This window comes from Hippocampus bargibanti, linkage group LG20 (genome assembly GCF_051943395.1).
Source record: "Hippocampus bargibanti isolate YZ-2025 linkage group LG20, ASM5194339v1, whole genome shotgun sequence".
NCBI lineage: Eukaryota > Metazoa > Chordata > Actinopteri > Syngnathiformes > Syngnathidae > Hippocampus > Hippocampus bargibanti.
The window spans coordinates 9,175,060-9,194,311 of record NC_142753.1 but is presented as its reverse complement, the minus strand read 5'-3'; the positions used below and the strand labels follow the sequence as shown (position 1 = coordinate 9,194,311).

General features: G+C 42.1%; 2 protein-coding genes across 4 annotated transcripts; both read left to right on the top strand.

Annotated features, from left to right (window-relative positions):
• The first annotated feature begins 1,151 nt into the window (after positions 1-1,151).
• ppp1r18 (protein phosphatase 1, regulatory subunit 18) lies at positions 1,152-9,259 on the top strand. Of its 2 annotated transcripts, none has more exons than XM_089022846.1 (3): positions 1,152-5,049; positions 7,980-8,228; positions 8,555-9,259. In XM_089022846.1, the coding sequence occupies exons 1-3, from the start codon at positions 1,291-1,293 to the stop codon at positions 8,657-8,659; spliced, it is 4,113 nt and encodes a 1,370-aa protein (XP_088878972.1). In that variant the 5' UTR covers positions 1,152-1,290; the 3' UTR covers positions 8,660-9,259. The 2 variants fall into 2 exon arrangements, with proteins under 2 accessions (XP_088878972.1, XP_088878973.1); XM_089022847.1 differs by having other exon boundaries at positions 1,155-5,049; positions 7,980-8,196; positions 8,555-9,258.
• Positions 9,260-9,418: 159 nt separating this feature from the next.
• On the top strand, positions 9,419-19,188 carry cratb (carnitine O-acetyltransferase b). 2 transcript variants are annotated; one of them, XM_089022852.1, is made up of 16 exons: positions 9,419-9,525; positions 9,736-9,822; positions 10,750-10,974; positions 11,276-11,394; positions 12,223-12,276; positions 12,549-12,714; positions 13,691-13,865; positions 14,653-14,743; positions 14,983-15,070; positions 15,673-15,773; positions 16,464-16,583; positions 17,403-17,525; positions 17,732-17,867; positions 17,956-18,018; positions 18,089-18,226; positions 18,816-19,188. In XM_089022852.1, exons 2-16 carry the CDS (start codon positions 9,772-9,774, stop codon positions 19,032-19,034), a joined length of 1,869 nt encoding a protein of 622 aa, XP_088878978.1. In that variant the 5' UTR covers positions 9,419-9,525; positions 9,736-9,771; the 3' UTR covers positions 19,035-19,188. The 2 variants fall into 2 exon arrangements, with proteins under 2 accessions (XP_088878978.1, XP_088878977.1); XM_089022851.1 differs by having other exon boundaries at positions 9,464-9,822.
• The last annotated feature ends 64 nt before the right edge of the window (positions 19,189-19,252 follow it).

The following is a 19,252-nucleotide window of genomic DNA, read 5'->3' as shown; positions in this document are numbered from 1 at the left end:
GGGGGCGTAGTGGTTTTTTTTTAAATTTTTTTTATTACATTTACTATTTGTAGTTTTTTGTTATTTTTGTAAGCTTGCATAGATGCATTTGCTTGGAAAAACAAAGTGAAACCAGCGACAGTAGGCCGAAGACAAAGCAAGATTCTTGTAAGTATCTTTCATACGGAAATTAACAGAAAAATATGTGATCACGCTGTAAATTTGACTATGTATGCAAATGGGAATGGACACAGATCAGATATTGTGTCGTGTCAAATGTAACCTCTTTAAAAGTATAAATTAAAAGTCAGCATGATTGTCTTTGGCTGGGTAGATTATTACTTTTGTTTATTATGCTTGTGTTAATATCTTATTAGATTGTTTAAGTGTGAGAGTATCAGAATTGATTGTCAAAACAGAGAAACGGTATAAACTCTTATATTGGAGTTTTGATCATTTATTAACTCATTCACTGCCAGACGTGTGCAAAAATGTGTCCACTCCAGTGCCAGGGTTTTTGACATTGTCACATGAATTCCAGGACCCATAGAATATTGAGTTTTAGGACTACACAAAACATTCAATAGAGTGTTAGAAACCGTAGACTTTCTTCTTTCAGCAGAGCAAATGAGTTATATGAGCTTGAAAAGAGGGCGGCTGTCCAAAATACAATGCAATACATACAGATTGGTTTATATAGCGCTTTAAAAACAGCTAAAGCTGAAAGAAAGCGCTAACACGGACAAAAGGGAAATTCTGCCCCCTTGTGGTAAGGAAAAAAACCATTGCCATGACTAGCGCTTTATCAGCAACCAAGCATGAAAAAACAAAACCCGAACAAATTCGGGAATGGCGCTCTATGTCATATTTTCAATTCTCGAATAAATTTGTGAATGGCAGTGAATGAGTTAATGATGTTGTTCACAACCTAATGGTTAGCGTGTCTGCATCGCAATTCTGAGTTGCTCGTACATGTAATTTCTGGGTACTGCAGATTCTCTCCATGTGGCCAAAACAACACTGAACAATTTTCAATATTTGTCCAGTCATTGATTGGCAAGCAGGGTGTAGCTCGCCCCTTGTGGAGACTCAACTGAGGCTTTATGAAGACGAGTGCTCTAGAAAAGAAAACAATATATAGATTTATGAACTGTCGACTGTACCTTGATGGTCAAGTCTTGATACCTATTAGTGATTATGTCTACTTACCACGATAGCAAGTATGCAAGTTTCAAAAGCAGTTAAAAAATAGATAAAATAATATACATCTGCCAAATGCTGCCAACATAATCTCATCTTTATGGTTAAGAAATGACTCAACGTCTTTCTGCACCCCAATCACAGAGTCCAGAACAGTCAGCCACCTGTTTCGGCGATAAAAAAAAACCTGCAGTTCTTCTTGTTATGTCTGTCTCCTCTCTTCCGGAATGGAAGCAATTGCTGTTGGAGAGAAAGAGGAGGGAGGAAGAGGAGAGGGAAAGGCGAGAAAAAGAAGAGGAAGAGAAGTTTGCCAGCATGCCTGCCTGGAAGCGAGGGATCATCCAGCGGAGGAAGGCAAAACAGGAAATCCTGGTTGACCGCGACAAGGAGAGAGATATTACTCTCTTGCCGGCGGATGCTCAACCTCCCGCGGATCTACTCAGTGATCCAGAAATCGCTGGAACTGTCAATCAGGCAAATGAACCATTACTCAGTCCAGATTCAAACCAATGGGTGGATCTAGATCTTAAAACAGTAAGTCAGGTCTCAATGGAAACAATCGTACCGGTCCATGAAAACCCATTTATACGCACGCAGAGTATGTGGAAGAAGGTGAAGGAAGGGGATGTGAGCTACCCGGAGAGGGGCAATGAGTTGGAGGTAAAAGACAGAGAAAAGGATAAACTACTGCCCAGGGGTCAGGATGTGGAGAGCGGAAGAGGAAGAAATATCGAACAGAAAATTGAGAGATTTCGAGATTTGAGTGAAGGAAGAGATAAAGAGAAGAGCAGAGACAGGAGTCAAGGAAGAGAGAATAACAAGGAAATTTGGGAAAAAGGCACATCAGTGAAAGAGATGAAAGAATTCCCAAAGGACGAAAGTGAAAGAGATCCGAGTAATTCATTTACCCCCCTCGTCCCTTGTCTTCGAACCATCCGCGCGGACAATATTATCATCATCGAACAGAACCGCAGAGGCAGTGATGAGATCCGAACAAAATGGAGGGAGACTGAGATAGAGCGGCCTGAGGAGGACTCACAAGGAAATAGGGGTGTTAAGATGGACCTCAGGGAGATCCTGGCAGGGGGTGCGAGCGTGACCGAGATCCGAGCTTCTGATGTTCTGATCATCAAACCCACGGCGAGCATCGAGGAGCGGTCTTCGGGCATAGGAGTCAGAGTAGATGGCGAGACGTGCACCTCGGATGCAAAGCGTGAACACTTGGCCACAGAACTAAGAACCGAAATGTCTCGGGTGAGGGAAAAAGACAGCTCCAAAGAAAAAGAAAGACCAGGCGGGAAGGCCAGGGGGATTAAGGACAACAGCTTGGACGACAATGTGTTTTATGAAAGAGGAGGGCGAGTTAGCCAGCTGCTCACAAAATTTGGAGAACTCCGTCAGCCTCCATCCAGATCGAAAAGCTCAGATAATTTCCTTAGGCCTGGTCGGAGGAAAAATTCAAGGGATAATGATGAGGGAATGTCATCCGATGAGAGAAAAGTGCCGCTCAAAGGTGTGCCTAAACGCTCATTCAGCTTCTCTGAAAGGGTCGTCTGTCCAAAGGAAAATGGGTTAGACCTTGATGGATACTTTGAAAGGAAACCACGTGAGAGGATATATTCGGACAGGAGCGGGGCAGGATCAGGGAAGGAAATACCAGCAAAGTGGAAAATTGGCTGTGTGCGACTCTTTGACAAAGACAAATTTGGGAATCGTAAGGATGGGCAATTTAGAAATGAAGATCAGACTGATGTAATACAAAAAAGGAATGAGACTGGGATGGGATTCCAAAACAGAACCGTTGAAAGAAGGACGACGGGAATGGCGAGTGAGGAAGATCGAGAAGGTTTCGCAATAGCATCTGTAAAAAGCCCGGAGGGAATTTCGTTTGCTCGAAGGATACCAATAAGGCAAGATGGCAAGGTGCGGATGGCTGAACGAGAGGCGAGGAGACTTCCTGAGAAAAATTTTAAATGGGACGTCAGTGCAGAGAAAGATTCTGACCTGGGAAAATATTCCGAAGGAAAACTTTACGACAAAACGGAGGGATTCATCAGCCAATGTGCTCCACAGAGTTGCTGTCGGATTCAATCAGACCAGGGAGAGGCCTCCGGTCTGCTAAGTACTGTTGCAGACAAAGGGGCGGACTGGGACCTTTTGTCCCATCACACGGAAGAACTGATCAGCAAAATTGAAAAAATAGTGGACTCACCTGATTACAACGAGAAAGGTGAGAGATCCTACAGGAACGAGTGTAATCAAGGGGCTGCTTATGATGCAACCCCCAGATCTCCAAAAGGCATCCCACCTTTGGGGAATCTTCCAGGACCCCTTGAGATCCAGATCCCTCGGAGTGTCTTTTATGTTGCAGAGGAGATGGCGAGGAAGAAGACCACGGGTCACAGCAAGGAAAGTAAAGACTCCGGAGAGGGGCAAGATGTTGAGAGGAGGGATAGTTGGAGGGTTGGCAAGCCCTTGAGCCGCATCGAGTCCCTTCGAGAGAAAATTAGACAAAAAGAGCAGGAGAGGTTAAGTCAGAAGAGGGCGCAGGGAGTGAACGGAGATGAAAATAAATCAACTTCTGATGTACGGACAGAAGCGGACACTTGTGAGAAGGGGGGGACTGAAAATGAGAGAGAATGGGAAACCATTCCTCCTTCACAGAAGGACACGGCGGTGCATATATCCGGGTCCGCGTTTGACATCACGCAGGAAGTGGATATGTTGAAAAACTGCCCTCCGCTTCCTGTTTCTGTCCTCGACTCACCCACTATTGGTGAAGAGGAAGTGCGTAGCGGCTTCATCGACGCTCCCTCGGAAAACCTTGGCGAGTTATTTCTTCGAGCGACCGACGACGAGCGTGACACTTTGAAACATGCAGAAGATCAAGTGACACAACACGGGACCCAACAGCATCGGAGGGAACGAGAACAAGAGGCAAGAGACACGGAGGACCCCGAGAAGGCAGTCGAGGGATACATACAATCCATAGATCCAGCGCAACATCCCTCCGCCTCACCGCCGCATCCCAACTCCTTGGCAGCAATGAGCCGGATCTACAACTTGGAGACAGTGGGCTCCAGATCGGGTTTCTGTTTAAGAGAGGGGAACGTGGACGTTTCTTCGGTACATCTCATTAAGGTAAAACCCCTCCTCACGTCAGATTCACAAAAGGGAGATGGCAAAGTGTTCTCGGGAGAAGATGCCGGTGGGCTGAAGACTGTACAACTTCCAATTGAGCAGTTTCGTCTCAAAGACCAGGAAGTGCTGCAGTCCCAACATGTTGTCCAAACATCAAACACTTCTTGTAAAGAGGCAAAAGGACTGCCAATTAAAGGATTCAGAAAGCATCAGGGTGAAGAGTTGGTGAAAGAAACACCAGAAATGAACCCTAAACCTTTCCCCCGGCGAGTTTTTTCTCCAACATCTCTTCTCAAACAACCAAACCCAATCCGTACTTCGCACCTCAGGAGCCAATCGCCGGAGAAATCAATAAAGCCCTCCGACAGCGCACCGACTCCAGCTTCCTCGCCGTGTCCGCCATCCCCCGCCGCCTCTCCGTCACCATCACCGACATTCTTCTCCATTCGCAGTGCCTCAGGGGGTCACGTGAAGAGAGGGGCCACCATTACCATCAGCCCCAAAAACACCACTGCAACAGGAAGAACAACCGGATCCATAACACCGTCCAACCCAGCTGCATGCGGCAATACAAAAATACCCCAGCCGACCCAACAAAATCAGACAACGTCGGCTGCGGCGGAGCCAGCGAAACAGAAATATCCGCCAGTGGAAGAAATCGAAGTGATTGGCGGATATCAGAACCTGGAGAATTCATGTCTCGTTCGAAGCAAAGGGACTCCGAGAAGGGTAAGTGTGAAGTACTTGCTAAAATGATAGTACCTCAGAGTCATGCTGAGGTAGTAAAACGTCTTCCACCAAAGTTATGAAGAGCTGTAAAATATTTCAGGTAGGAAAAACATCTTGAGGGCAATTGTGTTGTTTGCCCAACATCTACTCTCATTAGTCAAGTCACAGATGATGTATTTTATATGTGTCCCGATCAGGATGAGACATGGGGAAAACCTTATTTTGCGTTACCTGCCTATCTTGTCTCATTTTTGTTGAGTGGGATCTCCTTTCACTGGGAGAACATCCCTCTTGATTGAAAGGCCCAACCACAGAGACAGACTTAAGCTGTTTAAAGCCTTATCAAGCACGGCATCATGATTCTTAGCCACAAAAATCCCATGCTGGGATCTGCTTTTGCCACCTATAAAATGACTGCCATGTTGGTGATTTAAATACGGTAGCCCAGGAAATTATGTTGATGACCAATAATCAGTCGTTTACGTACTGCTTTTCCATAACACCTGAAGGGTTGCCAACTATCTAAAGTTCTGATCCACAAATGAGATTATAGTTTATAGTAGATATATTAGTTTATAGTATATATATTAGTTTGTACTACTTAGTTTCAGGCTTCCAAATTAGTTCAACTCAACTCACTTCTTGTCTCAGGTCAGCTAAGATAGGCACTAGCTAACTCATGACTCTAAGGAGAAGCGGTGCTGAAAATACATAAATGTATGTAGCCTGTTTCTTTAGTAGAGTTGTTTGATTAACGCTACATTTCATGCTTTAGAAAAAATTATTGGGGGAAGCAAAATTAATATCACTTCAATCGACCTTGATTATTAGCATTATAATAACATGCTAATGCTAACTAATAAAAATTGCCTAATACCGGAAATGACAAAGTGAACATTTGAAAGTACACGATGTCGCTCTCTTCCTCCCTCTTGCCTATCAAACACATTCTTGTTTTTGCAAAAAGTTTTTCAAGTCCATGCTAGGCAATGCTGGTGTTAAACGCAATCGAGGCGTGTTCCATTGGTTTAACTCAAGTCAAAAGTTCGGAAATTTCTGCTGTCCATTTGTTCAATCAAGTTAAAAAGTAGTGTGTCTGGGCAAATAAATAAATAAATGGCTGCGTGTGCAGACACGTTTTGGAGACTTCTTCCTTCTTCCCTTGCACCGATGTTTGTGTTCAGCTCTCCTCTACAAATCTTTCTTTGTCTATTTTTTTACCATCCTTGAACTGTGCAGAGGAATTACAGTAGAGGTGCTCGTGTGAAACCCTGGCATCTCTGTAGCTCGATGCATCATTATGAGTTGGAAAATAAAGACGTGAATTGCTAAAACTGAAACTTAGCCTCAGTTCCTCATTCAGACCTAACTTCACTTCTCGTTATTGTTTTACTGAGCTATAGAGAATACCAAACAGCTACAAAAAAAGTTTGGGGCAAGTTTCTATGACCTCAATTCGTAAGGCAGATGCACTATGATACGGATGATTATAAATTGTACTAGTGCTAGTGCTGAGCACGTCGGGTAGCATTTCCAAAAGTATGACAATAATTCACTGGTTCTTTCTACCGTCTTTGTTACTGATTTATTGCTTTGATATGATAGTTGCTCCGTGTACAGCACTTTGTATACGGCGATGGCTGTTTTAAAGTGCTCTGTAAATACAGCTGAATTGAGTTGAGGAAAAGAGCGACTCGAGTGAATACAGACAAGACAAAATGGCTCCAGATTATCGCTGTTGCGCCATTGTCTTTTGGAGAAATGGTTGTTTAAACTACAGTAAAGTCTCGCTATATCGATATTCAAGGGAGTCCGAAAAAATATCGATATAACCGGGACTATCGATATATCCGACCCTGTTTGCATGTAATTTTCTCCGTGCGTGCATAGAAATAGTATCGATATAACCGGGACTATCGATATATCCGATATCGATATAACGAGACTTTACTGTATATATTTTATAAACAATTTCATTGACAATACCTTTATTGTCTTGCATGATAATTACATAGGCTAAAATATTGCTTAAAATAGTGTTTCCCAAACCTTTACGGAGCAAAACCTCTTTTGTGGTCACAATAACAAACAAAATGGCAACTTGTTTTGTCCCAAACTAGATTGGCTTGTATAAGAAATAGATACACGAACAAAGCTGTTTTACTACAAAGCAATATCCAACATACTTTGTGTGGTTGCAAAGTGCAATCTCTTTAGCCTGTTGGTGATAGTAAAGCTACTGTACGTTGTGACTGGCTCACACATGCCTAATGGGCTTTGTATACTTTGAATCAGGGTTAACCCCCCTGAACCACGGCGTCAATTCACAGCAGAGTGTGACGGGGTTGGTCTTGCTTTTTCTCCTTTCATACTCCTCGGTTATATGAAAGTTTTTGTTTTAACCAAAAGAATTGTTAAAATAATATTTCCTTTGCGGGGTTCGGTTTCAATACTGACCTGACTGTTTCTGTCAAGAGCCTCTGTTGTTTTAGCCAAAGGTTAATAAGGTTGAGGGTGCCGGGATAAGCTCCCTTTGCCTCACTATGATTCGTCCTGCCATGCTAAAGCACAGCTATTATCCTTGGGCCCTTGCAGACAGTCTCGGGGGAAGATGGAAAGGTAAACCTGGTCTGTCTGCAGTCTGATATCCTGTTGGGATAAAAGTCATTTATTTGTTTGTCTTTTTCCAACTTAGAATAATTGCGTTTTTTTGCGACTTCAAGATGGTGCCGCGAAAGTGGCTGCCTTTACAGCAGCTCCTGTATTTTGTTTTTCTACTTCTTCTTTTCCTTCCCTCGCCCTTTCATCACTTTGCTTCTTTGAAATGTAAATTTCTCCAGTGTGAGAGCTAATCTCATCTAAAATATGTTTTTAAAAAAAATCAGTGACGATGGAAAATAAAGAGACCTTGTACATTTATATGTTGACAGGGGAAGGTGTGTTTCAATGAGGACCGACTCGAGCAAGTGTGCGAGTATCCTTCCGAGACCTCCATGTTGGTTTCCACCCCTTACCCCCACGAAACTGGGAGGACCGAGAACCCGCAAAGAGAAGAGTCGCAGGATGAAGAAGGGGATTCGGATGTAGATGTCATGTCCAAAAGCCCAAGAAATTTGGGGACTGCATTGGGACGCGGTCTAAGAGTGGGTCAGTGTCACCCCCTTCTCAAAAAACATAAGGTGTAATCACAGATTTTTCATTTTGGAGCTTTTATGAGAGAACTAATATTTGCGAATGTGGAGCTAGCAAGTTATGCTTACACCCGGAATATGCATTTTACCTTCCTGTAGTCCGCTTGATTGGCCAATTTAGAGCGACCCGTTATTGGCTGTGAGTGTGCGCACGTTGAAAGAAACTCAGGTCAAAGAAATGCTACCTCTGTTTAAAAATATGAAATGTAATGTGATATAAAGTCAATGTTGTACTATTTTGTGATAGACTATGAAGTGATATACTATTCTGAAACTCAACAATATTTCACTCCCATCCCTCCTTTGTTTTCCAGATGAGTCGTGCCCTCGGTAGACGCCACTCACCTCGCCAAAATGCCCGTGCGATGCAATCAGGCTTTCTGAGGTTATTGAATGTTGCATTAGATGGCTTGAAATGACTCACCTCAGTCTGCGTAGTGATGATAGTTTAATTCTTGCTGTGGATAGCAGCAATGATTTGTTTCTATTAAGCTTTATTTTTCAGGGGACAAATGTGAATGTATGGCACATAATGTCAAGAGTCTTAGTTCACCAGCTGCTTTTTGGTGCTCTGTGGCAAAAGATCACTTGTCTATGCAATAAATAAAAATGTTTTTATTCTGTCGTTAATATATTTGATAGGATTTTAAATTCTGATGTGAAGTCAGGCAATCAGTGATGTTTATCTCATCGAGTGCCTTGTGCCTGTTTCATAAAGTGAACCTGCACAGATGGTATGAAGATCCGTTGACATGTTTTCATTTGTGACCGTTCTTTAAGGGAAAAGAAGTGAGTGGATGTTATTTTAATATTTTGTGGTTAAAAAGGCAGAAAGGCGAGAGTAGCGGATCTGCATTGCAGTTTTGCTGTCAGATTATTGCCTGAGTATTATTTACACATACAGTATTTAGTACTTTTTGTTTGTTAATAAAAATGTTTTAATAGGCCTGGACAGAAACTGCACATATTATTATTTTTTTGAAACGACTTGCTTGAGAAAAAAAAACAGGAATAAATCTTAAAAACCCTGGTTTCAGTTATTTAATTTATTTTGTGTGTGGGCGTGTCTTTGTTTGGAATACGTTTACGTCATTGTTGTGTTCCGCCTCCTTCCGGCGAAACAGCGACGCGAAACGGATAAAGGCGGTACTGCAGTTAGTTTTCATATCTCCGTTTACGGAAACTACTTTTGACGTCAACACGTGCGCAGACTTGCCCTGAAAGTTCACTTTGGTACTTGAGGCTTTGCGTACACACTTCTGAAATCACAACGAAGCAGAAGGGGGTAGGTCAGGTGTTGTTCTTTCTGTGTTTCCAACTGGACTCTACTACTTGATCGATGAAGAGTCTTTTGCACATCTTCGATGGAGCACGGCTCACTTTATAATCATAGGAACCTTCAACGACTGTGCTAAAGGGTGCTTGGGGGGGCGGATCTATAGGCCGAGGACTTTTTATGCTTTTTTTCCGCTCTTGTGCTGAATGCGTCTGACAGATGCAAAGGCGACCGCGAGCTTGATTTGGAAGAAACATGATTTCCAGCAAAATCCAAGTGGGAGCGTGCAGACTATGGTTCACGCGTGTAAGTATTTCTGCAGTGTGCACGTCTTTGTGTGTTTGTGAATGGTGTGTGTTTTTGTAACCAAGTCGGGACAAATGGGTTAGGCTATTCGTAAATAAAGTTTAAAACATGTTTTGAATGTAAATGCAAACTTTTGGGGGAGTTGGGTGCGGTAAATTTACTGCTTAGAATTAATTTGATTCGAATAGGCTTTTTTTTTAAATAAAATATATTTTGTATAATTGTTTATTTTGGTGTTTTCACTTTTCCGATCATCCGTCTGTAAAAAAAATAAAAAATAAATAAAAAATAATAAAAATGAACTATATTGAATTGTTAATAAAATAGTTATTTAGTAAATGCCAGTTTTACTAAATTATTATTTATTAATAATTAATCAATGTAATAATTATTTAAAAAGAAAAACGTATTTTGTGTTTCAAACCACTTAATCAAACACACAATAAAGAAATAGAACATGATAAAATAAATCTTAGTCGCTTATGAATTACACAAATGGAGGCAAGCGGACTGGTATAAATATAAATACAGTAAAGTCTCGTTATATCGATATTCAAGGGAGTCCGAAAAAATATCGATATAACCGGGACTATCGATATATCCGACCCTGTTTGCATGTAATTTTCTCCGTGCGTGCATAGAAATAGTATCGATATAACCGTGACTATCGATATATCCGATATCGATATAACGAGACTTTACTGTATATAATAATGGCGTATCCTGTCATATCCTATATAATTAATTGTCTTTCAACCAAGTTTGGGGTACTTTTGTTATGACGACAAAGTCATTCAAATATACCAAATAGAACACAGATTCATAACACGTCATAACTCTGAAAATGACGATATAAAATTCAGATTACAACAAAATCAACTCAACTGTAAAACAAAAACAAGGTCAAACTTCTCACTTTTCTTTCAGGTGACATCCAGGCAGGAGTTGAACATGTCCACCTTCGTGCCCCCTCAGCCGGTGCCTCCCTTGAGTGAGACCCTGCAGGCTTATATGAGAGGCCTGGAACCCCTCATACCCCCTGATGAGCTCGCACATACCCGCCGAGTGATGCGAGACTTCGCCAAGCGCGGTGGTCTCGGTGCGGAGCTTCAGAGGGGCCTGGAAAAAAGGGCCAGAAACACAGACAACTGGGTGTGTGTGTTTTTCGGCTTTATCTCACTGCGAAGTGTGACACGTGCTGCCGATTGATGTGTCGGTAAAGCGCGGAGAATGCTGAAATTTGCATATGGCATACTGCTTAACCCTTTCAGGCACCCTGTAACTTGATAACACGATAAGGTGTCCACTGTTGTAACCGCCGTCCCTCACTATTGGCGCTAAACCAAACACATTTGCGTCGACAGCTCTGGCTTTTCCACAACGGGTACGCACCGCGATGGTATAATTTAAAACGGGTTGAAAAAACGGGTGTATATGTGCATGTTGGCTGTAGATCACAGACTGGTGGGTGAAGTGGGCCTACTTGGAAAGTCGGCTGCCGCTGCCCGTGCACTCCAACCCGGCCATATCTCTCCCCAGACGAGATTACAATGGCTGGAGGAGCCAACTCGTGTGAGTAAACACGAACTGCGCTCAATGCTGCTCTCGATAACTGAATTTTTTTTTTTAAGGTCATAGGTCATAGGTAGGTCATATTTTAACTCATTCACTGCCATTCACGAATTTATTCGCAAATTAAAAATATGACAAAGCGCAATTCCCGAATTTGTTCAGGTTTTGTTTTTTTTCTTGTTTGAGTGTCGATAAAGCGCTGGCCATAGCCTCTGGCAATGTTTTTTTCCTTTCCACAAGGGGCAGCATTTCTTTTTTTCCACGTTAGTGCTTTCTTCCAGCTTCAGCTGTTGTTAAAGCCCTATATAAACCAATATGTATGTATTGCATTGTATTTTGGACAGCCGCCCTCATTTCAAGCTCATATAACTCCAGACCCATATAATAATAATAATAATAATAATAATACATTTCATTTCTAAGCGCCTTTCAAAACTCTTAAGGTCACTCTACAGTCACAGGATAAGTTTTTCTGTGGGTGAGCAGAGGCAGCCACACGCGCTAGCGTTCACTCAACCCGGAAGTAAATAGATAGAAAGCTAGCTAGCCAGCTAAATGATAGGTAATAGATAGACAACATATAGGTAGATAGCCACTTAGATAGCTAATATATAATTATTTTGATGAAAGAAGAGAGTCTACGGTTTCTTACGCTGCATTGAATGTTAATGTCATCGTAAAACTGAATATTCTGTGTGTCCTGGAATTCGAGTGACAATGACAAAAACCCTGGCACTGGATTATCCGCATTTTTGCACATAGTCTGTGCAGTGAATGAGTTCAGTAGTCGTGTTTTGTAAACTAATCATGAACTATGTTCCCTTTCAGGTTTGCTTCCAAGCTGATTGTTGCGGTGCTTGAATTCAAAGCCAAACTTGACGCGTGAGTCTTATCGGTCAAATGAGCAAAATGACGTTGGTTTAATGAGCTGAAGGCTTATTCATATTTCTAACGGTAGTGAATGACAGTCGGGTTTGCAGTAATCCTTTAATGAACTTGTAATCCGTCGCATTGCTATTTGTGTGTGCTGACCTTCAACCTTGCTGGCACGACGGCGTTGTATTTATTTTTTCGCTGTATGAATTTAATCAGGCTAAATATACGTTCTTTTGTAATTGTATCCCTGCCGCAAATACTTCATGTTTTTGTCTTAGTGGTCGGCTGCCCTTGGAGTACATGCGAGGCAAGCCTCTGTGCATGGAGCTTTATCCGCTCCTCTTCTCTTCCTGTCGCATCCCGGGGCCCAAACACGATTATGTCGCGCACTACGGAACCACCCGACGATCGCCAACGCACATCACTGTGGTTAGGAACTACCAGGTGAGAAAAGATGAGCTTAAAGGACAACCGACACCATTTTTTTTTTGTTTCCTAACTGACATCAGAAAAACGTTTTATAGCATCTAAAATACCCAAAACACGCAGGCTGTTATTTTTAGTCAAATGCAAAACACCAATAAAAATGAGTTAAAGTGTCCCAAAACTACTTCAAAATGACCTCGGAGATGGCGAGTTTCAGAAGGTCCCGCCCCCTTGTTTGTGACGTCACGCCAGGACGTCTTGCCTTGCTCTAGAATCAAAACAATAGCTTCAGATTCGGAGAAGATGCTTTCTTGTTACTCATCCAGTTATGAATATGATTCAAATAGTTCTGAAGAGGAAAGCATAAATGTTTGAAAACGATTAAAGAAGTCCTCCCGTATCAATTCGAGCCGTCAGGACTCCAATGTAGCGTCCCGGAAAATGCACAAGATGGCGCACAAGCTCCGTTGGAAATGGTCTGATTTGTGTGCTGGGAATTTGTCAACTAGTATCAAATAATAGTCTTGGTGCAACACACAACGATTCACCATCGCGTTATTTATGTGTTTTCCTTCTAATTTTGCCATCAACATGAAGTTTTCAGACCAAACAAAGTACCCAAAATGCATTGTGTGTCGCTTTCTCGGTCGGGGGCGTTCCTGACGTGACGTCACGTCAGGAATCGTCACCACCTCAAGAACAAGACTTCCTGAATATTCAGCGCGAGTCTTAAAACGTCAAATATAGCTATATGCGGTGGAATCTTTGTAAAATACGCACAGTATAAGTCATTTGAAGTGATTTTACAAATTATGGACACAACTTGTCCGGGGGCGTCGGTTGTCCTTTAACGATTCTCTTGCTGGGTTATGCCACATGGACTATAAACCGCTATTATGCGGAAGGAATCAACCTTGAAAAATGGCAACAAATGAAAGACGCCTTCAATTCGTTAGGAAGAAAAATGTAAATAATTAAACCTTTTGTTGTCTAGTTTTTCCAGCTGGAGTTGTACAACAGCGACGGGTCCCGTCTGACTGAGAGCCAGATTCATGGGCAGCTGCTGAGGATCAGGTCTCAGTCCTGGAAGACGGACAAGGAGCCGATGGGCATCCTGACCAGCGAGCATCGCCATACATGGGGACAGGCGTACAACCGCCTGCAGAGAGGTACAAAATCGATCTTGGCAGACCTTGTAGGATGCCACCAAATGTTGTCATGTAATTTTATTTTTTATTGCTTTTAAATCGATGTGCAATGCAAACTATCGTGAAAAAACCGAATGGACCAAGACAATGAATTTTAAATTGTGAAATTGTGGTGACAGTACTTAACAATTTCAATCTACTAAATTTCAGATTTCAATTTTTCCTATTTAACTCATTCACTGCCATTAACAAATTTATTTGGGAAATGAAAACATGATAGCGCGCCATTCCCAAATGTGTTGGTTATTTTTTTCATGCTTGGGTGCTGATAAAGCGCTCACCATGGGCACAAGGGGGCAGCATTTTCCTTTTTTCCATGTTAGCGCTTTGTTCCAGCTTCAGCTGTTGTTCAAGCGCTATATAAACCAATATATATGTATTGTATTTTGTACAGCAGCCGCCCCCATTTCAAGCTCGTATAACTCCAGACCCATATAATTTAGGAATTAACTTTTTTTACTCTGAGGAAAGAAGAGAGCCTAAGATTAACTACGCTGTATTGAATATGTATGTAGTCATAAAAGTCAATATTCTGTGGGCCCTGAAATTCAAGTGACAATGACAAAAACCCTGGCACGTGAGTGGGCCAATTTTTTTGCACGCCTGGCAATGAATGAGTTAATCTTATTTTATCAGATTACAAATTTTAATATCAAATTGCAAATTTCCCCAATGTGGGACTATTGTGGGACTGATTTTGATTACCTCTTTGTCCTCAGTGTCTTTCTCTACTCTTGTCTCAACCCAGACAAACTGAACCGTGAATCAGTGCAGGCGATTGAGAGAGGACTTTTTTCATTATGCCTGGATTCCCCGGTTATGAGGATATCGGATGAAAAGTACGTCCACATACACACACGCTAAGTGATAGATTGCTGAACGGACTCCAAGTCCCCCCCCCCACCCCTACAAGAAACTGAACACCCAAGATGCTTATGCTATGTTTGGTGTTTAACTTAGCACCATGGCAACGAAGAATATGCCATCGTTAGCGATGGGAAGCCTGCCTGAAATAACATTCTGCAAGCACTTTGAATATCGTTTGAAGGGATATGCATTCAAACATTTTGATTGACAGATACGCTAGCCGCAAAGCGGCTCAGGTCCTCCACGGAGGCGGGACTTTCTCCAACAGTGGCAACCGTTGGTTTGACAAAACTCTACAGGTGAGTGGCAAAGCGGCTCATTTGCAACAAAGCTAAACATTTGATAGCGATTAGACAGAATAAGAAGTTATAGTTAAACGCTTCATGCTGTATATGCTTAGTCAACACTTGTGACTCAAACACAATTGAAGCACAGACAACCTGGGGTCAATCAGGTCAACAGACACAGCAAGTTAAACTGCTAGCTTCATCTAGGAGATCTGGCCTGGTACAGAATTTAGGACTTGGGAAACTCCTTAACCCAGAAGTAATTTAGGACTTCAAACTCCTTCACAGTAAGAGATCATTAGCCAGGTTACAAATTTATCAGTGCATGGAAAACACAATGTTTTATTGCTTACAGCTTTTGGGGCTCAGAACGTTCCAGGGGTGTGGTATTCTAATCAAGAAAACTATGTTTTACTAATGTATCACTTAAATGTGCATATACTCTAATTAATAGCTTGGCAGAGTGCTGCAGAAGTCAGACGTCTGTCATAAATGGCTGCGTCTCCTACCGGCAGTAGGAACAATCTTTCTGGGTTCAAGTCTTCGTCCACAGTGTGTGACTGTCATATCTCTGACAACATTGAAAGTATTGCTTCTTTGTCCATTTTGTGCAGTTTGTAATTGGCGAGGACGGCTCCTGGGGTCTCCTGTATGAACAAGCCACGGCTGAAGGCCCGCCAATAGCGACTTTACTGGATTATATTCTTCGTAACTGGTAATGAAGCTATGTGTTTGTCACAATAATGAGTACCAATATGTAAAGTTATTTGTTTGTAGACACCCATCGCCCAAAAAAAATGACTGATTTGCAAGACCCACAGAATATTTTCGTCCATTGCAAAAATAAACAAACAGCCGATCGAAAGAAAAGAAACAAGACGAGACTCTGCCCACTTCTTGTTCTACAGCAGGGGTTTCAAAGTCATTTTTTTGCCGCGGGCCACATTGTAGTTATGGTTTCCTCTTGAGGGCCGTTATGAATTTGGGGAACCCATTAAGAATGTTTAAATCCCTTCAAATATTACATATAGAGCACACAGCAAATTAATGAATAACTCGTTTTCAAATCTGAAGTCAAGAATAATGACTTTTATTGTGGTTGACATCCAAAAATATGAAATTTTGGCTCAGATTTTAGCAATCATCATGGAATTTAACAAGTTTGATTTGCTTTCGCGGGCCGAAAAAAATGATGTGTCGGGCCGGATTTGGCCCGCGGGCCTTGACTTTGACACCTGTGTTCTACAGCATGATCCAAGCGATCCCTTACACTTGCTGCCACCTGCTGGACATATTTTAAATGAGTTACAATTCAGATAATACGTTTGAATTCATACATTTACTGTGTATATGTGTGTGTATATTAACTCCATGAATGACAAATCGCTGATTTTACTTTCTGCAGTGAGAATCCGGATCAAACAAGAGCACCACTGGTCCCTCTTCCAATGCCGAAGAAGCTTTACTTCCACATAGATAGAGAAATCAAGCGGGACATTGAGAATGCTAAGCAGAACCTTGATATGTAAGTTGCATAACTCTGATAATAATTCAAAGTATCATTTAAGACAGATTCCTCGAGGGGTTTTTGCCCTCACTAGCTTTTTGAGACAAATAGCGAACATGTTAGATTGGATTAGCCTTTATTAGTTTTTCAGTGGAGACATTTACATTTCACAGCAGCAAAGTGATGAAAGTAAGAGGAAAGAAAAGGAAGAAGTAGAAAAACAAAATACAGGAGCTGCTATAAAGGCAGCCACTTTTGCGGCGCCAAGTCAAAACCAAGAAATAAATAAATAAAAAATAATGTGACATGACACAAAAGACACAGTCATTCAATATTAAGCACTTGTCTGCACCTGTTGTATGAAGCGCTTCTAGCTGAAAGAGGAGAGGATCAAAGCGTCCTTTTCACCACTGGCTCAGGCACATCATGGTGAAATGTGCACGTTTGCTACAAGCTAAATGTTGAAAGCAAACACGAAGCTGTAGCATCCATTAACTAAAAGAGATTATCTCACATCTCCTATCCCCCCACGTAAATCCGCCTCAATTCCAATCCGCGACAGTTCCACATATGCATCGGCGGGGCTCCTCAAGCTACCACCTCAAGCGGCTGTAAGAATGTTGCCCATGACAAGCGCAAAAAAAAGCACAATCGCCCCAGAGCTGTCCAGCGATGACAGTCAAATGGCACCGACATTCCTCCCAATCAAAAACAGTGCTGGCATATTCGTGCTGCCAAATAGGCGCAACCGCTCAGCACAATTGTTGTTGTTTTTTTTGTAAAGTTAAATCACTGCTAATTTCTAAGAATTCTAATCACAAATAAATGTCACTTCAGACTGATCAACGACCTGGATGTGAATGTTTTCAACTTTACAAAGTTTGGCAAAGACCTTCCCAAGCAGCACAAATTGAGTCCCAACTCCTTCATCCAGGTGGCGCTGCAGCTGGCATACTACAGGTAAAGGAATTAATGTTTGAATAATATTTGCGACAATTACGCTTTATACCTCTTAAACTACAGACGACATTTGGGTTTTTGTCATGAATATAAGATTGACAGTGAAACGGTTCCTCTATTGCGGATACTCATAAGCAAGAAAAAGTTAAGACTGAAAAAAGTAGTTTGGTATTTGGAGATATTTTCCCTACCATTTGTGTTGGTAGAGTTCATGGCGACGTGTGCGCCACCTGCGACATCGCCTCTCAGAGAATGTTTCGGAAAGGCAGGACCGATTATATCCGCTCGCCTTCCAGCCAAATGCTGAAATTCATCCTCGCCTTCGTCGATCCTTCCGTGTCGGTGAGCAAACGGGCCGTGTTTCATTTCTCTTGTGTGGAAAAACTGTTGGGATTGTGGTTATTTTTTCATCATTTGTCTTTCGCTGCAGCGTGAAGCCAAGCTCCAGCTGTTGACAGAAGCTATTGACGCCTACTCTGCTTTGACGGACAAGGTAACCAAGCTATTGAAAAAATGTCAATCAATGATTACGGTGAGGTACAACTGCCCTAACTCCATTCCAGGTACTTAAAGGACATGGCATTGACCGCCACCTGCTGGGGCTGAAGTTACAGGCCATTGAAGAAGGACTGAGCGTTCCCAAAATTTTCATGGATACCGCCTATGGTCTGGCTACTCATTGGAAACTCCGAACAGGGCAGGTGCGGCCAAGTTTCGGATTGTTAGAAAGCAAACAGTCCAGAGTATATCTCTGGTGTACATTGCTAGCATGACTTGTGCAAGTTATCGGGTTGTGATTTAATTGTTTGCAAATTTACAATCATTTAAAGGACAACCGACACCATTTTTTGGTTTCCTAACTGACATCAGAAAAACGTTTTATACCGTATAAAATACCCAAAACACGCAGGGTGATATTTTTAGTCAAATGCAACACACCAATAACAATGAGTTAAACTGTCCCAAAACTATTTCAAAATGACCTCAGAAAGTTGTTCGTGACGTCACGCAAGGACGTCTTGCCTTACTCGAGAATCAAAACAATGGCTTCAAATCCGGAGAAGATGCTTTCTTGTTTCTCATCCAGTGATGAATATGATTCAAATAGTTCTGAAGAGGAAAGCATAAATGTTTGCAATCGCCTTCCGTCTCATTTTGAGGCGTCTGGACTCCAATGTAGCGCCCAGAAACTGCACAAGGTGGTGCACAAGATTGTCCTTTAAATGATAAGAAGTGATAAAATTATAATGGCGCAATGGTCATGATCACTGTTTTTTTTTCCTTCATAAGGTACCCACAAACACAGACAGCGTGATGTGTTTCGGTCCCCTGGTCCCCGACGGTTACGCCATATGCTACAACCCACAGTCTGACCACGTCCACTTTTCAATAACTGCCTTCAACTGCTGCGAGGAGACAAATGCAGAAACGCTGGGCGTCGCCGTGAGGGAGACACTGCTTCAACTGCACGAGCTATTGGAGACTACTGTGTATTCTGCGGCAGACTAAGAGCATTCCTGTTTTCACTCCTCTTTTTTTCAGAGAGTAAAATTTACATAAATGATCATGAAGGGCAATTGTATTTTTTTGTTTGTGTGCATTTTTCACCTTCACGGTTGCACACGTTTCATTCTGTGTGAAAATAAATTGTGTCGACACGTCAGCATTCATCACTGTTTGTATAGACCGGAAATCTCGCTGTAACCGCCGTCAATTCAGATTATGTA